This window comes from Acomys minous (assembly GCF_964271855.1).
Source record: "Acomys minous genome assembly, chromosome: 17".
In the NCBI taxonomy this organism is placed as follows: domain Eukaryota; kingdom Metazoa; phylum Chordata; class Mammalia; order Rodentia; family Muridae; genus Acomys; species Acomys minous.
The window spans coordinates 1908279-1923015 of record NC_140500.1 but is presented as its reverse complement, the minus strand read 5'-3'; the positions used below and the strand labels follow the sequence as shown (position 1 = coordinate 1923015).

Sequence of the window (14737 nt, the reverse complement as noted above, 5' to 3'; positions counted from 1 at the left end):
CTTCAGGAAACCCAGAGATGTGATCCTTACCTGGTGGCAGAATCTGGGGTCCTCCATCTCCTAAGTTCTGGGGGCTAAGGGTCTTCGTCATCGTCAGCAGCAGCAGCCTATCCTCGGTGCCCACAGACTGCTGACACCGTGTGAGGAAGGCCACCTGCAGCTGCTGTTTGATTCCACTCAGGGTGCTATGGGGCTGCACCTGTGACACCTGGGCTGCACCTGTGACACCTGGGTTCAGGGGTCCCTTGTGGTCATTCTGGTTCACTGTCATCTTTGTCTTTTGGGTTTCCTAGTCCCTCCTGTCCCAACCTGACCCTGGGAGAGGTGTCCCTGTGGCAGGAGGTCCCCTCATGTGTGCCAAGGGTTCTGCAACAGATTTGAGGAACTAGGCAGTCATTGGCTTGGGAAGCTCAGACCTGTGAAATATGCAGACCAGGGCAGGATGGGAAGATGGTGGCACTGAACCCAGGAATCCAAGAGAGATGCAAGCAAGTACTTCTCAAAACAGGAGATTCAATCACCACTTAACTACTTGTCCAAGCTCTTGACCCCCAAGAATGTTACTTTCCTGGGTTTCAGTGTTTGTCATCAGCTTCAACAGTCAGAACCAATGCTGTGTGGTCTACTGTTCGAGGTAATTACAATTAATTCATTAGTGAGATATCACGTCGATATTTTCTCCATCAATACTGTGTGGCAATTAAGTTATCCTAGGGATGGGAAAGGAATAAAATCCAGACTCTTAATAGACTTCCATTTGATCAGAATCTTAGGGCAAGCCTAAGAGGACATTCTGCCCATATCAACTACCCTGGGTCCCTGTGCCCAGGGCTCCACTGTCTCCTGGAGACGGAAGGGCAGAAAAGTGGAAGCAGACATGTACTGGGGAGAAGACAGCCAAAGTGATGAGTGCAGCTGCAGGCCCCCAAAGGGTTCACTTTTTTGATCCAAGCACACAGAAGTGAGGCAGAGGCCTGGGGCACAGGCGGCAACATAATCCGCTTCCAGGCTTGAGTTCTCTCTGGGAAGCGCCCCAGTCCAGGCTGGCTGGCTAACGGCCCCAGACTCTGCCCTCCCAGACTTGTGCTTTCTTCCCCACTGCCATCGGGACTGCCGGCTGAGCCCTCATGCTCACCCTGGGTACACATCATTTCCCAGTGACTCTCGAAGCCCCGCACAGCCTCTGTTCCTTTTCAGTAAGAGGTGAGATAAAACCCACCCACAAGCCCTTAGAGCAGGGCAGTCGATAGCTGGGCACCTGAGCTGTGTAGTGAGTGACTGCTGGGGCACGGTGGCCCAGTTGTGGCCATGCCATGTAGTCCTTCTCCCCAAGTGGTTCCCCACCTTAGCCCCCTGCTCCCCTACATGTGGTCCACACAGCTTTGCATATGTCTGCTTCCTTCCACACAGCTAGGCAGTCTCATTCCTTGTTACTGCACAACCCCCTTTGTTACCAGAGTTCAAGGCCCCCGTTCTTAAGGGAGACCCCATAATAATGTTGAGAATCATCCCATGCAGGCTCCATGCAGGCTCACCAAAACGAGGTCCTGCCATTTATGGGGAAAGAGCCTCTTCGTATGAATCATGTATACAGGACGGCAGGCACCGAGGCAACTTCAGAGCTGCTAATAAGGTAATGGAAGTAGAAAGTGTGGTAGTGGAGAAACTAAACAGTCCGATTATATTTAAAGTAACATCATGACATATAGATAAAAGAACATTAGTCCCAGGGAGGCGCTGGCCTGCCCTGGAGTGAGCCTGTGGCACACAGGGTATCTGCCTTTGGTTTGGACGCATCTTCCCTAGAGTATAGGTCGGTAGCAAGATGCTGTTCAAAGAGCACGGCTGTACTCTCAGCCTGTCAGCACAAGACCAGGCACAGTCAGGCCTGTCCACACCCATCGCAGAGCAGAAGAAGAGCATGACACCCCCCTCCCTTGCTGGTCTGGGGTCTCAGAGTCTGTGCTAGGATGTTTATTAGTTGGCAAAGACCATGCCCCCACAAGGGGAGGTTCCTTTTCTGGTAGACAAACATCACCTATTCTCTCACAAGTCTGTTTCCAGCAGACAAACACCGCATGCCCTCACACAAGTCTGTTTCATATCCCACACTTGGGATCAAAACAAAAACATGTTTACATCTACTACATATCTCCCTTTCTATTTTAAAAAAAAGCTATATTCAATAAGAATAATTATGAGACTATCAGGTAAAAGTTACATTTACAAGGTCCAGCCCATTTGTATTTGAGAGTCTTGGAGAAAGTATTCCACTGTCTATCCCATCCTAGTGTCGGAAGTTTCCCTAAATCACTTTCTTATCATAACTTACATTTATCAACCTGAAAACATGTTTACACCCACTACACTCCCTGAGGATACGAGGCAGTTAATAGTTGCCAGGGGACAGAAGAGACTCCTGTGGTGAGGCTATCGCTAAGGTTCCCTGCTCCTGTAAACATGGCAGGCCACCAAAGAAAGTGTGATTGTGTGGTGAAAACACATGCAGCAGCTGTTGACAAAACGGAGGGACTAAAGGGAGGACTTGTCCTGGGTTTTGATGGAGACTGTGGTGTCCTCTGCCCTTGTGTGACATGCTGGGATGCTTGTGGTCCCACCCACTAGTGAGCCTAAGACGGAGACAGCAAAAGCCAGCAAGCAGAGCAAGAAGAAGGGCCATACACACATTAATGGAGAGGACGAAGCTGCCTGTGAGGTAAAGTCCTGAGCCCAGAGAGTCGGGTCCGGGACAGCTGTGGATGGAGTTCAGGGTGCTGAGGGAAGCCTTGCTCTCTAACTTCCGTTCGTACCAGGGAGACCTGGAGACACCTACCAAGCCAGGGAGGGCAGAGTCTAGTGCGCATGAGAAGTGGACAGTCCCTGCGCGAAGCAGATGCCGGACAATAAGGGGCAGGCCATCCTCACTTCCGAAGCCCAGAAGTAAAATGCAAAATGGCTCCTGGTGGGCTCTGATCAGAGAGTGCGAGAGACCGAGGACGCACGGAGTTCTTGTTTTTACCATGTTTTATATAAAATAGACATTTACATAAATTTTATTTCTGAACGACTTAGGCAAAGTATGCAGTCAGACTTAAATGGAGAAATATTTTAAGCAGCACAGTAAAAAATAATGCAGGTGTGCATTTATATACAATCAACCAAAACAGAAATGTTGGGCAGTCAGGACAAAGAACAAGACCCTGACATCAAATACAGCGACGTCCACGTGGTCAGAACAAGCCCTGGCTCCTATGGACACCTCGGTTCCCCAGGAGAAAGATGTTCTCCTGCTTTCTCCCCAGGAGAAAGTGCTTCCCTGCAGGGAAGCACACGGACTGTAAAGTAAGAGTTACTCTTTTTGTCATGTGGCACACTTGGGCAACCCAAGCGTGTCAGGGCAGTCTGTGTGTGTGTGCTGTGGCTGCGGTGCTCACTACTTAGGCTAGTCAGGGCCAGGGTCACTCTCTCCACAGGTGCACAGGGCTCTTCACTGCGTCACAGAGGCTCGTGGCATTCCGGAGCCATCGGACAGGACAATGCTGCATGGTTGAGTAACTCCACTAAGTCACAGACTGACCTGTACCAGTGAGGCGACTCCTTAGAGGGACGCTCGGATTAGAGCTGGCGTGCCCCATGATGGGCCAGCAGCTAAGTAACCCCCACAGGCTATGCACACAGGAACTTTGAGGCTCACTGTGCCTGTACTCGTGTTCTCCGGACAATGAGGGGACATCCTGGGCCTCAGTGTGCAGACGGTTCCAGCTAGGAACGGCTGATGACCTATATGTACAATCACAGGACTCCTGCTGAGGGAATGGAGTGATTTGTCCATCCTGTGGTCCCACTTTAGGATGAAGCCATGGCTTGTACATCACTTTATTGGCTCTCTCAGAACAACGAGTTCACAGAAACAAAAATATTGGAGATGCTTTCAGAACGATACAACATGCTTTGCATTGAAAACTCAGAATAATAACAAGAATTATTATATTTCTGACAGTATTTTTGGTACTCTAAAGCCTTAGCTTACACAGCTGTGGTCTGGAAGTCAGGACTGACCGACATCTGCACTCTTTAAGTGTAAAAGGAGATCCAGACACTTGGGTTTTTCTGTATCTGGGTGTGGCTCAGAGTTCTGAGACACAGGGCTGGACCCCGGTTAAACTAACATTAAGGATAATTTTAGCTGAGGATAGAGCTCAGTGGGAGAGTGGTTCCTGGTGTGCACAAGGCCCTGGGACCAGTTCTCGGCACCAGGGATGATGCCGAGGAGGAGGCCAAGGCTCTCCAGTCACCCGTGGAGCACACGCCTGTGAACAGCACATCAGATGCATATTCATGAGCAGCCAGGCTCTCTGCTTTGACTGTGGTAAGAATGACTCCCACTTCTTATTCCATAAAGACAAATAACATGCTACAAGAAACACTCAACATCTTTGGAAATAGTTTGCAATTGGTTTTCTCATAGGCAACGTATAAGCACGGAAACTGTCTCCCTGGCTCATTTTGATAAAGGATTTGAGACATCTGAGCCAACAAAGCTGACTTTGCCTTTCTTTTTAGATAGTGTTCTGGGCGATGCCAAAGTGGGCAGACAAGTGAGAACGAGACAGGCCCGGGGACAGCAGTCTCCTAGACGCCGTTGGCCTTTTCGCTTCCAAAGCGTTCCCGTGGAAACTGCCTTTCTAACTATTCCCACAGTCGTGCACTGAGCCGTCCTGCAGCAGTGTCAGCGAGGCAAAGGCAGGTCAAAAGCTGCAGTTCAATCTGTCCCACTACTGTTGAATGTGCCCATTTTGGTAAATACCATTTTAACGAGTGGTACTAAGATGTTACCAAGGATCCCTGCTTTCCAATGGAGAGGCCAGGAATTATTTCTACAATAACCACTATAGTACATTTTTTTTTAACCTTAGGACTAAAGACTTATGTCTTAGGTGAAAAAAATAAGATCCTGGATCAATTTATGATGTGTAGTGCTGACAGACAAACACAGCCTCCAAGGGAGGTGTTGTGCTGGACCAAATTCCCCCACCATCCCTCAGGTAAGTTTTGGCCATTTATTTCAATTTGCCTGCTACAAAGATATGACACATAGGCATTGCATCCCGATGCACAGGTGAGAAGTTTTTGCTTTCCAGCTGTCATGTCTGGCTCAGCATCAGGACCTGCCTGGCCTGAGGTGTGTTTGCTTTCAGTGATGAATCCTGCCAACCCTCCCAACCCTCCCAACTCCTACTTCTCCCTAGTTCCACTCGTTTTAGTGACCAATACGATTTGGGGGCCTGTTAAAGCTTCTCCTATTTTGCAGTTTTCATATTCTTGGTTTTTAGAGCTGCTATCAAAATGACTACGTACAAAGGAAAAAAAAACCCAAGAAATATACATGTATATATTAAATACTTTATAAGTTATATAATAAATAACACTAAAAATAATGTCAAATTGTGATTTCAACTCTGCCTTCCTTATTTTGAAATATAAATATATTTTTAAAAAATTATGAATTTAGCCTTTACCTTATAGATTTTTAGGGTATTCTCTATGAAGTCTCCACACTTAATGGGGAGAAAGTCACTTGTGTTTTAAATACCAAGTTCTCACTAACCCTCAGAAGCCTGTAAACGGAGCTCTCTTCCCTCTGCCCAGTCTGTGAGGAACTCTGTAACACAAGGGGAAGAGTCCTCCGTGCTCAGACATATCCTTAGAAATAACAAATCTCACAGGGCTTGACCTTAAAAGAAAAAGCCGACCCCCTTCTCTGGATGGACACTTTAACATGTCCATGCAGAGGGCACCCTGCTGCCCCACACCTCATCAGCGCCCTCCAGGGTCCTGGCCTCCTGGTTAAACACAGTAGTTTCAGAGTGGAAATGTGACTCCAGTGAAACTTGGAGTGTTAAACACATTTGCATAAAAATCAAGGATGCTGAGCTTTGCTTTTCCTGAAGAGACACAGACAGCCACACACAGTGGAGAAGACCCTCTGGGTTTTAGGCACTGGAATGGAATGCATTTCTCTTGGGGATGTGAGACCAAGCCAGCCATCAAGTGCTCTGCGACCACGCATTCCACAGGACTCTACCTGCCCAGCAACTCTGGACTCTTGGGAATTAACTGAACTTCTTTCCCCAAGGACTGACCTCAGAGGACACAGCGGCTGCCCTGGGGACTGGCGGCTTCTGCATCTGTGGGTTGCAGTCCTGGGGGCTGGCAGTTGCAGAGGAGCCTGTAAAATGAGACCTTGCTACTTCCCTTCCCTGCAGACAGGCTGCTCGCCTTTGCTGTGTCCACTGTGTCGCCAGGAGGAGGCTGCCTGGCTGGCAGAGCCTGGTGTGTGTAAGCAAGGCCTCCCCCACTCTGTCCTCTTCCTGCCTGCTGAGCGCCATGTGACTGTGTCCTTCTCTGCTCTACGTCTGATCTCGCTCTCGGACTTCTTGCAGCCTTCGCTCCAGCCGATCCAGCTTGGCCACATTCTCCTTCAGCAGCTTGCTGTCAGGAACCAGCCCCAGGGCCCTCTCATAATAGGCCCGCGCAGACGCGTAGCTTCCCTGCAGGGGGACAAAGACACAAGTGCTGCTCAGCACAACCTCTGCCTGCCAGGACCCAGGCTCCCCCAGACGCCTCCTTATCTCTGGAGGCTTTGGGGGAAAGCGGCTGGGGAGTGTGGAGGCTGATGGCTACAGCGGAAGTTACATGGCAGACACAGGGTTCAGCTTCCCCAGCACTGTTCCTTATAAGCAGACAGGGCTGGCGCAGGGGTGGGGGGAGGGGGAGCAATAACTGAACAGACATCCACTTTTACCTTCTTAGGTTGTGTGATCGTCACCATGAAACACAGGAGCAGCCTTTGTCTAGTGTGAGCTTTACACAGTGAGGAGACTTGCCTAGAAGACGGGCTTAGGGTTGGGCAGATGGCTCAGCGCTTCCAAGCACGTGTCCTTGTAGAGGGCTGTTCACAGCACCTGCACGATGGCTCACAACCACTGTGGCTGCAGCCCAAGACGTCCGACACTCTTTCTGGCCTCTGTGTCACTGCATGCACGTTGTGCACACACATACATGCAAGCAAAACACTTGTACACACAAAATAAATAAATCCTAAAAATATAAAGATGGACTTAGGTTCTTCTCCTAGCCAGGTATGTGGTAAGTACTGGCTAGACACTGCAGAAAGGACGAAGGAATGTGACCTCTGACCTATGAGCATACCTGCTCCCACTGCTGTCAACACTCATCTCTTTAATACCATGTGTGCCTGGGCTAGTAGCTTTCCCTGTTCCCCTCAGGAAGCTCCTGTGGCCTGTCTCCTCTGCTCACAAAGCCTAGGACTGAGCACCTGGGCGCCTCCCTGGGGCTGCATAAGCAGGAGGAATTGATTCCTGAAATTGAGCAGGCAGCTCCACACACAGTCGAGGTGGAGCCCCACTAAAATCACCGGGACCCTTTCTTTGGTCTGCTCTATGTGGGGCGCAGATATTTATACCTTCTCCAGAAAGCTGCCCGATTTCTTCCAATTCTAAAACTACAAATTGATTCTATATCATCCTCAGCTGCAGCTCCCATGTGGATGGACACCAGAGACATTTTAAATTTCCATCCCAATTTAAAACAACACCTCTCCAAACTAGCAGCTAATGTTTACCAATATATAAGTATCTTCTCACATGGTTTGTGTAGATTAGGTGCTGCCTGGTAACACAGTGAGAGCCTACAGGTTGCTATGGTGACCTCCACCATCAGTTTCTAGCTGCTTGACAACACAGTGAGAGCCCACAGGTTGCTATGGTGACCTCCATCATTAAGTAGACTGTTCAATCTCCGTGACTCACCTTTGGATTCTCATGGTGTTTACGTGTGTAGCTGGTGAAGGAGAAAGTGGAAATGACGAGGGGAAAAGGAATTGTACACTGAGAACCCAGCAGCGTCTTCTGTAGCAGGTAGACATATCTGACAACTAATGCTGAAAGTTGCCAAACTGACTCGGAACAAGGGGCAGGGCCCGGCTCCGCTGCGCTGTTGGTTTGCTAACTCCAGCATCCCCCTGCGAGCCCCTGGTTTCTGTCAAGCCTAGTGCACACGCAGGCCCCTACACACGGTGGATGCCAAGCTCCTCAAGTTCTTGGAGGCTACCCTGGATTTGGGTCTCACCCTCGACCTTGGTGCTGCCTCAGATCACCTGGCTTCTCTCCCTGTTTACACAACATCTAGTCTGCTTTTTCTCCCTAGAGTTGCTCTTTTTTGATTAAACTGTGTTTATTTTTAAGTTATATCCTTGAAGTCAATGGCTCCAATTCTGTGCTATGTAGAAACTGGAATGATCTGACTTCTAGAACTGAATTCTACTTAAGACTGTCACACCTATCAGTCATGCCGGACACATTTCCTGTGCCAGCTGCTGTGGCCAGCGCTGCCCCCTGGACAGTGAAGACACAGAACACGCTCCTCGTCACAGAGAGCTCTCCAGGTGACAGCACCCACAAGGCACAGGCAGCCGTCGCGAAGCCGTGCTGAAACAGTGCTGTGAAATGTGGCTTGGACGGTGGATCCTGCGCTTCCAACCCATCTGCTGTATTTTACATACAAGGCCACGGAACGTCCCTAAGCTCAACAGTACAAACTGTCCCAACTCTGGCACTTTCTGAGCAGACAAGATGCCATAGATAGAAGGTTCTGTAACCGACCTCACGGAGTGGCCTACCTGCCGAGCTGCCTGCAGACACTGAAAACACCCTATGCAAGGACCAGCCATGTCTCTGTGAAAGGTGGAGTAAATTTTGAATTGGCTTTGGCTCTCCACACCTGAGGGACTTCAGGTCACAAGCACTGACCTTGGACACAGTGAGTCATGTGTGTCCTTCCTCCCTAGGGCAGTCAGAGCCCTCAGCCTTCACCGGTCTGTACCACCTCCCGACTCTTCACCTCCATAAGCCTTGGAGGCTCACACTCTCCAGGATGAGTAACACTGTTGCAAACACTCCTTGCAGAAGACACAGGGTGCTCAGGTTGTTCCTGCACGCCTACAGTCATAACCCTGCATGATTACGGTGGCCTCAGAAGGACACAGCCATGCTGTGCCCACCAGGCACATTTACATCAGATCGCATCACTCGGATTTACCACAGAACTGTCATGAACGCGGGGTTTCTACGGCTCAGGTTAACCCATGGTCTGTGCGGTGACAGGAGGGCGATTGTTTTAAATGAATGCAAGTTACATTTGAAAATAATACACTCCATAGATATCTCTTCAATCTCCAGAGTTCGGTCCAGCGAACTTACATAATAATTAGACTATTTTCTCTTTTGAACATTCTTGGGTGCATCCTTTCTAATTCTTCAAGTTAACAACCAAACTTTAACTTCTGGCTTATTCCATTTGAGAAAGTTGTACCTCATTTTAAAAAACAACCTCTAAATATGTCACTTAAAAATGTAAAACACTGCACTATTCTAAAGCAAGTCCAATTGCTTCACAGCGAGGTGCTGTTGAACATCCCACCACACCACGCAGACCAGGGCGTGGGTCTGTGACTCTGGGTGATATGCTTGGACCCCACAGTCAGGTAGGCTGTCCTGTTATCCACACAGCCACATGCCCCGTTCACTTGCTCAGGTGCCTGTGGAAGGAAAACAGTGGCAGCCTCTTGGAATTCGCATCACTATACTGCCCTTCATCCCCGAAGAGTCTGAGAGAAGCCTGAAACAAGTCTGTGAAAAGTCCCTCAAGGACCCAGCTCACTTGGCACAAAAGCCCAAGGCCCTGGGGATCTGTTCAGGCCTCAACTCCCACCTGCTCGTCTCCTCTGAGCAGCCATGTTGTCTGCTCATCATTTTCCAAACACACTGAGCGCCTTCAACCTGAGGCCTCTGCGTGTGGTCCTTATTGGCCCACACGGCTTCATCCCCTCAGGCCTCTGCACACTACAGCAGCTTCTTCTAAGCGCTCTGCCAGCACCCTCTCTTCTTTCCTTCTTTTTCTTCATACACTTAGCACCTGCCAGACTCTAGGCATGTATATATGCATGCGTGTCCAGGTGTATTCACTGCCTGTCCCTCCAGCAGGCCAGGCGTTTCTGTCCTGTCTGAGCACTGTTACATGCCCAGTGTGTCATGTGCACCTGGCACGCAGGATGGACGCCCAGTCGAGATGCCGGTAGGACGAATGAGGATGTGCATGAAGGAATCACGGGACATCTCCGACTTCACCGGCTATTAACACCACCTCCCACCCACGGTCACTTTCAATCATTCTTAGCAGAAAGACTCACCCAATTTAACTTTAGGGAGTGGGGACTAAAGCAGGCAAATGTGTTTTCCACTAAAAGGTTATGGAATAAAAAAATGTTTTCAACATGGAAAATAAAGGGGCAGGAGAGATGACTTGGCAGTGAAGACAGCACACTGCTCTTACAGAAGACCCACCTTCAGTTTGTAGCACCCATGTCGGGCGTCTCATAAGGGCCTGTAGCCCCAGCTTGAGGGGACCCACCAATGCCCTCTCCGGTCCCTGAGCCCCGTGACACTTACTATTGAGAAAACACAGCTCATGTGTGTGTTTCTTTTAAACGCCTCTGTCTTAAATATCCAGATGAACAGTGCGCCTACCTGCATGTGCCTGATGCCGCCCATGTTCATCCAGGCCTGCGCCTGGCCAGGGTCCAGGGTCACAGCAGCTTCATAGCTCTGAGCAGACAAGGGAGGAGTCATGTCAGGGCATGGGGAACACCCAAAGCGCCACAGAGCTGTGCAACCCGCCCAAACGGAGACCCTGAGAGTTGACAGCCACACGGCAAGCGGCGGATCTACTGTTACTCTTTCAGAGTTGATGGTTTTGAAGTGGGGGGGGGCAGTCTGCATGAGGGGACCCAGGGGATTCTGTGACAGCACATGTCTGGCCTGCCTGTGGGGACCCAGGGATTTCTGAAAAGGCTTATTTCTCTGATTCTGCAGAGAAACTGTGTGTGTGGCTTTCTTTACCATAAATGAGCTAGTGAGGAACACTTGTGTTAAGATTACAGAATCCAATGAGTGTAATTTAGTACAGAGCATATGCCCGGCCAGTATGAGACCCTGGGCTGAATCCCCAGCACTCAAAAGTATGGGGCGGGGGATAAAGAAAAATCACGGAACCTGAGGTGCTCTCCAGAGCAGCCTAACCATGGCCCAGGGTCCCTTCACCCCCAACTAGTTGCTAAGCTCCTAAAGCAGCATGCTAACATCTTTATGTCGTTTTATCTTTATGTCATTTTACGGGGGTCAGAATACCTGTCTTTTTCTTTTGCCTTTTGGAAGCTCCTCAAAGATGGAATGAGGTGGTGCACTTCTATAAGTTTAGCTGCTCTGGGGCAAATGACTGGTACCTTAATGCTGAAGGTGTTAAATTTGTTTTGTTTTGAGACAGAGTCCTCATTATAGCCTTGTCGCCCTAGAGCTCCCTGGCTTGAACTTGCGATCCTGTTGCCTCTACCTCCAGATATGTCACTACATCCTGCTGACGTGGTAATGTTCTTAAACATAGAGAGTGTGTGTGTGGGTGTGTGTGTGGGTGTGTGTGGGGGGGGTGAGAAGTACATGCACACCACTGCGAACATGGGGACGTAGAGACCAACTTGCAGGAGTCAGGACCCTCCTTCCACCACGGGGGTCCAGGTGGTCAGGCTTGGAGACAAGTGCCTTTACACACTGAGCATCTTGCTGTCCATGATGCAGTACTTATTAAACTTCAGAAGAAAGGTCACGTGAGAATGCACGATCCGGAGGGAGGGGCTTCCGGAGGGGAAGGGGAAATCTAGAGGCAGGTGTCACAGACATGGAAGCTCCAGGCTGTGGTGGAGGTACTTGCGGACAAAACAGACAGGATAGGCGGGCTCCTTAGAATTACAGAATACAGAACACTCAGAACGCTTTCTATCGTGATAACTCAGAAGAGAATGCAGAGGTTTCTGTGAGTCCATGACCCCGGGGGCCTAAATGAAAAGAGTCTGTAACACAGCCAACCACTGAGAAGATTCGCTCTGCCAACCGTCAGTGAGTGAGATTCCCTTATCACCTGCAGTCGGTATTTAACCCTGTAGCTGTAATGACAGTTTGCTTGTTTTTACCTCAAAAGCTTTGTCCAGAAGGTTCTGCTCTCTTAGCTGGTTTCCTTTTGTGAAGAGAAGCTCCGATGTGACCTTTGGGTCCTTGGGCTTCAGCTGAAGAGCCTTGTCTATGGCCTCGAGCGCCTGCGGCAGTGGGAGAGGACAGGATCAGGAGGGCCAGAGGGAGGTGGCCTGGCTTAGAGAGCGGCAGTCACACCTCGGTTCATACCCGCCAGCCAGTTGGGACACCTGATGCACAGAGAGCACTTTCTACACTCCCATCTTCTCATTGGGAATTAACGGTTCCAGAAAAAAATCACTTCCGCACACCTCGGGTTCCCCATTCACAGATGAACAAGGATCAAACATCTTGATCACTTTCCAAGGAGGCTGCACAGCTGCAGAGGGTTTGCCCTGATCACATGTCCTCTTGGACCACTTGGCCCCTGGAGCCTGGCCTGCCTTTCCACACAGACATTGCTTAGACACACGATTCTGCCTTTCTGTAAAAACTCCAAAGTTTATCCTAAGATCATGGCCTTTCCCTGGGTGTGAATGCTGGGGTGGGCCGGTGGGGTCCAGTCATGTTTGCATCTTGAGCTGTGTGCTCTGTCCCTGGCCTCCCCACCCACCATGCCATGTGGAAGCCTGGCCTCATCTCCCCAGGTGCTCTGGGTCTCCATGGGATGCTCGGTACCCCTCCTTCTGATCTCACCGATCACATTTGTCTTTGATTTCTTGACCAGTCTTTGCTTCTCTCTTTAAATAAGTTCCCTTATGACCAGGACTGCATTTTCCCCCATCCTACCTTACACCTGGAGTCTACCACACCTTGCGGACATTTAAAAAAAGATTTTCTTGAGTAGGTTGTGTGATTTTTTCAATATGCAGATTAAGAGTCCCAGGGCTGACATGAGGGCTGCATCAAGCATTAAGAATTGGGGAGCATGCAGTGGCTAGGCAGGTGGAAACAAACTAGCATGGTAAGATAAAGTGTCTGCAGACCAAAGAAGAGCCAGGCATGTGCTGTCTCAAGATGTGTCAGGAGCTGAGAGGTATCTGCGGAAGGCTCCCAGTGGGTAGGATGTGCTCACCAATGCTCTCAAGGCTTCATGGCCTTATGAACATGGTGCTGGAGGGTCATTTGGTGTATGCTGTTTTTCTATGCCCACATGGCTCTGAGAGCCCCTTTCTACCTGGTCCTGGCACTCCTGCTTGCTTTGGAGGCTGAGAGCATGGAAGAGGGCATTCCTCACCTTCTCATGGTGCTCCTGCTTGCTGTAGATTGCTGACAGCAGGCGGTAGCATTCGAGGCATCTGGGCTCCTCAGACACTATGTGGAGGGTTATCTCTTCAGCTTCTGCAGTCTGACCCATCACTGCTAAAACCTGTGCCTGCAAAACCACAGGGCATCGAGCTTAGAAGACACCGAGTCACTCCTTGGCAGACGGAGCAGCCTCTGCAGAGAGGCTTGTGCAAAGCATCCCGACACAAAGCTGAGACACCGAATGAGTGCAGCAGGGGGCTCAGCATTTGGCTGCAGATGCATGCATGCATTTGGATGCCGATGATGGAAGAGCCACAGATCCTCAGCAAATAGCGTGTGAGTCTTTAAAAACGTTGTGGAAACAAGCCAGGAGGTAGTTCCCTATCATTCAGGTGGAACATGGTGCTTGTAAGAAAATGACAAGTCTGATTTAGGAAGAAGGGAGCATGAGATTCAAGGGCTTGTGCTTTTAAGTGCCTGAGTTCGGTCACCACGCTGCAGTTAATGAGAGAATACCCTCACTCACAGGAAAAACATAGGAAGTAAATTGGAGATAAAGGGAGCTGCATCTACAACAAACCGTCATGCCAGCAAAGACACACTAGGAACAGAAGCATGCAGATACCTCTAAACATTTCCATGCACACACCTGTCTATTCACACTCACATACAAACAAGCAGGAGAGACAAACAGATACATCGAAGGGTCCAAAACTAGTGGATCTGGGTGGAGTGTTCCAGAGGACTTTCTGTTTGTTTGGTTTGGTCTAGTTTGGTGCTGGTGACTGGAATCCAGGCCCTGTGCACGCTAGGCAAGCACTCTGCCACTGCCCAGCGCTCCCTTGCAACTCCTCCGGCAAGTCTGAGGTTACTTGGAAACGGGGAGGCTCGTCTTGTGTGCCAGGCTGCACTGGGCCACTTGTGCATCACCCAGCCCTAAGCTAGGGTTCTCAGCTCTCGGTTTGCAAGGTGCACCTAGTATCACTTTCTCTCCTCACCAGTGCCAGGCGCAGATCCCTCTGGGAAGGCTGGAGTGAGACAGCTTCCCGGTAGACCTCCAGAGCCTCCTTGTGTCGGCCAGTGTTGTAATAGAGCGCTCCCAAAGGTGACAGGACCTCAGCTGTGTGGGCCACCTGCAGGGCACTACAGGAAGAAAGGCAGACAGATGTTTCCTTCTGGTGGCCATGTTCCCAAAGGCCTGTGCTTAGGCGGAAGGAGCACTGTTCATCAGACACTTGCTGGAGCACGGTCTGTTTATGGATCAAGGTCACACCGTATCCTGGGTGAGCACCTCTAGTGACCCACTAACCCGGTGACTGGGTCTCAAGAGTTTGTATCAGCAATGGCGACTGGCGTGTTCAGGGTCTGACATAGTGGCAGCCTTATTA

The 14737-nt window shown here is 50.0% G+C and overlaps 1 protein-coding gene across 2 annotated transcripts in view; it reads right to left on the bottom strand.

Moving 5' to 3' along the window:
• Positions 1 to 5383: 5383 nt before the first annotated feature.
• TMTC1 (transmembrane O-mannosyltransferase targeting cadherins 1) overlaps positions 5384 to 14737 on the bottom strand; it is a 188317-nt gene continuing 178963 nt past the window's right edge. For both annotated transcript variants that reach the window (XM_084764863.1, XM_084764862.1), the window contains exons 16-20: positions 14348 to 14492; positions 13339 to 13476; positions 12104 to 12226; positions 10608 to 10685; positions 5384 to 6551 (exon numbers count right to left, since the gene is read on the bottom strand). In XM_084764863.1, coding sequence (XP_084620989.1) covers positions 6411 to 6551; positions 10608 to 10685; positions 12104 to 12226; positions 13339 to 13476; positions 14348 to 14492 — 625 coding nt within the window. In that variant the 3' untranslated portion in view covers positions 5384 to 6410. The remainder of the gene's footprint in view (positions 6552 to 10607; positions 10686 to 12103; positions 12227 to 13338; positions 13477 to 14347; positions 14493 to 14737) is intronic.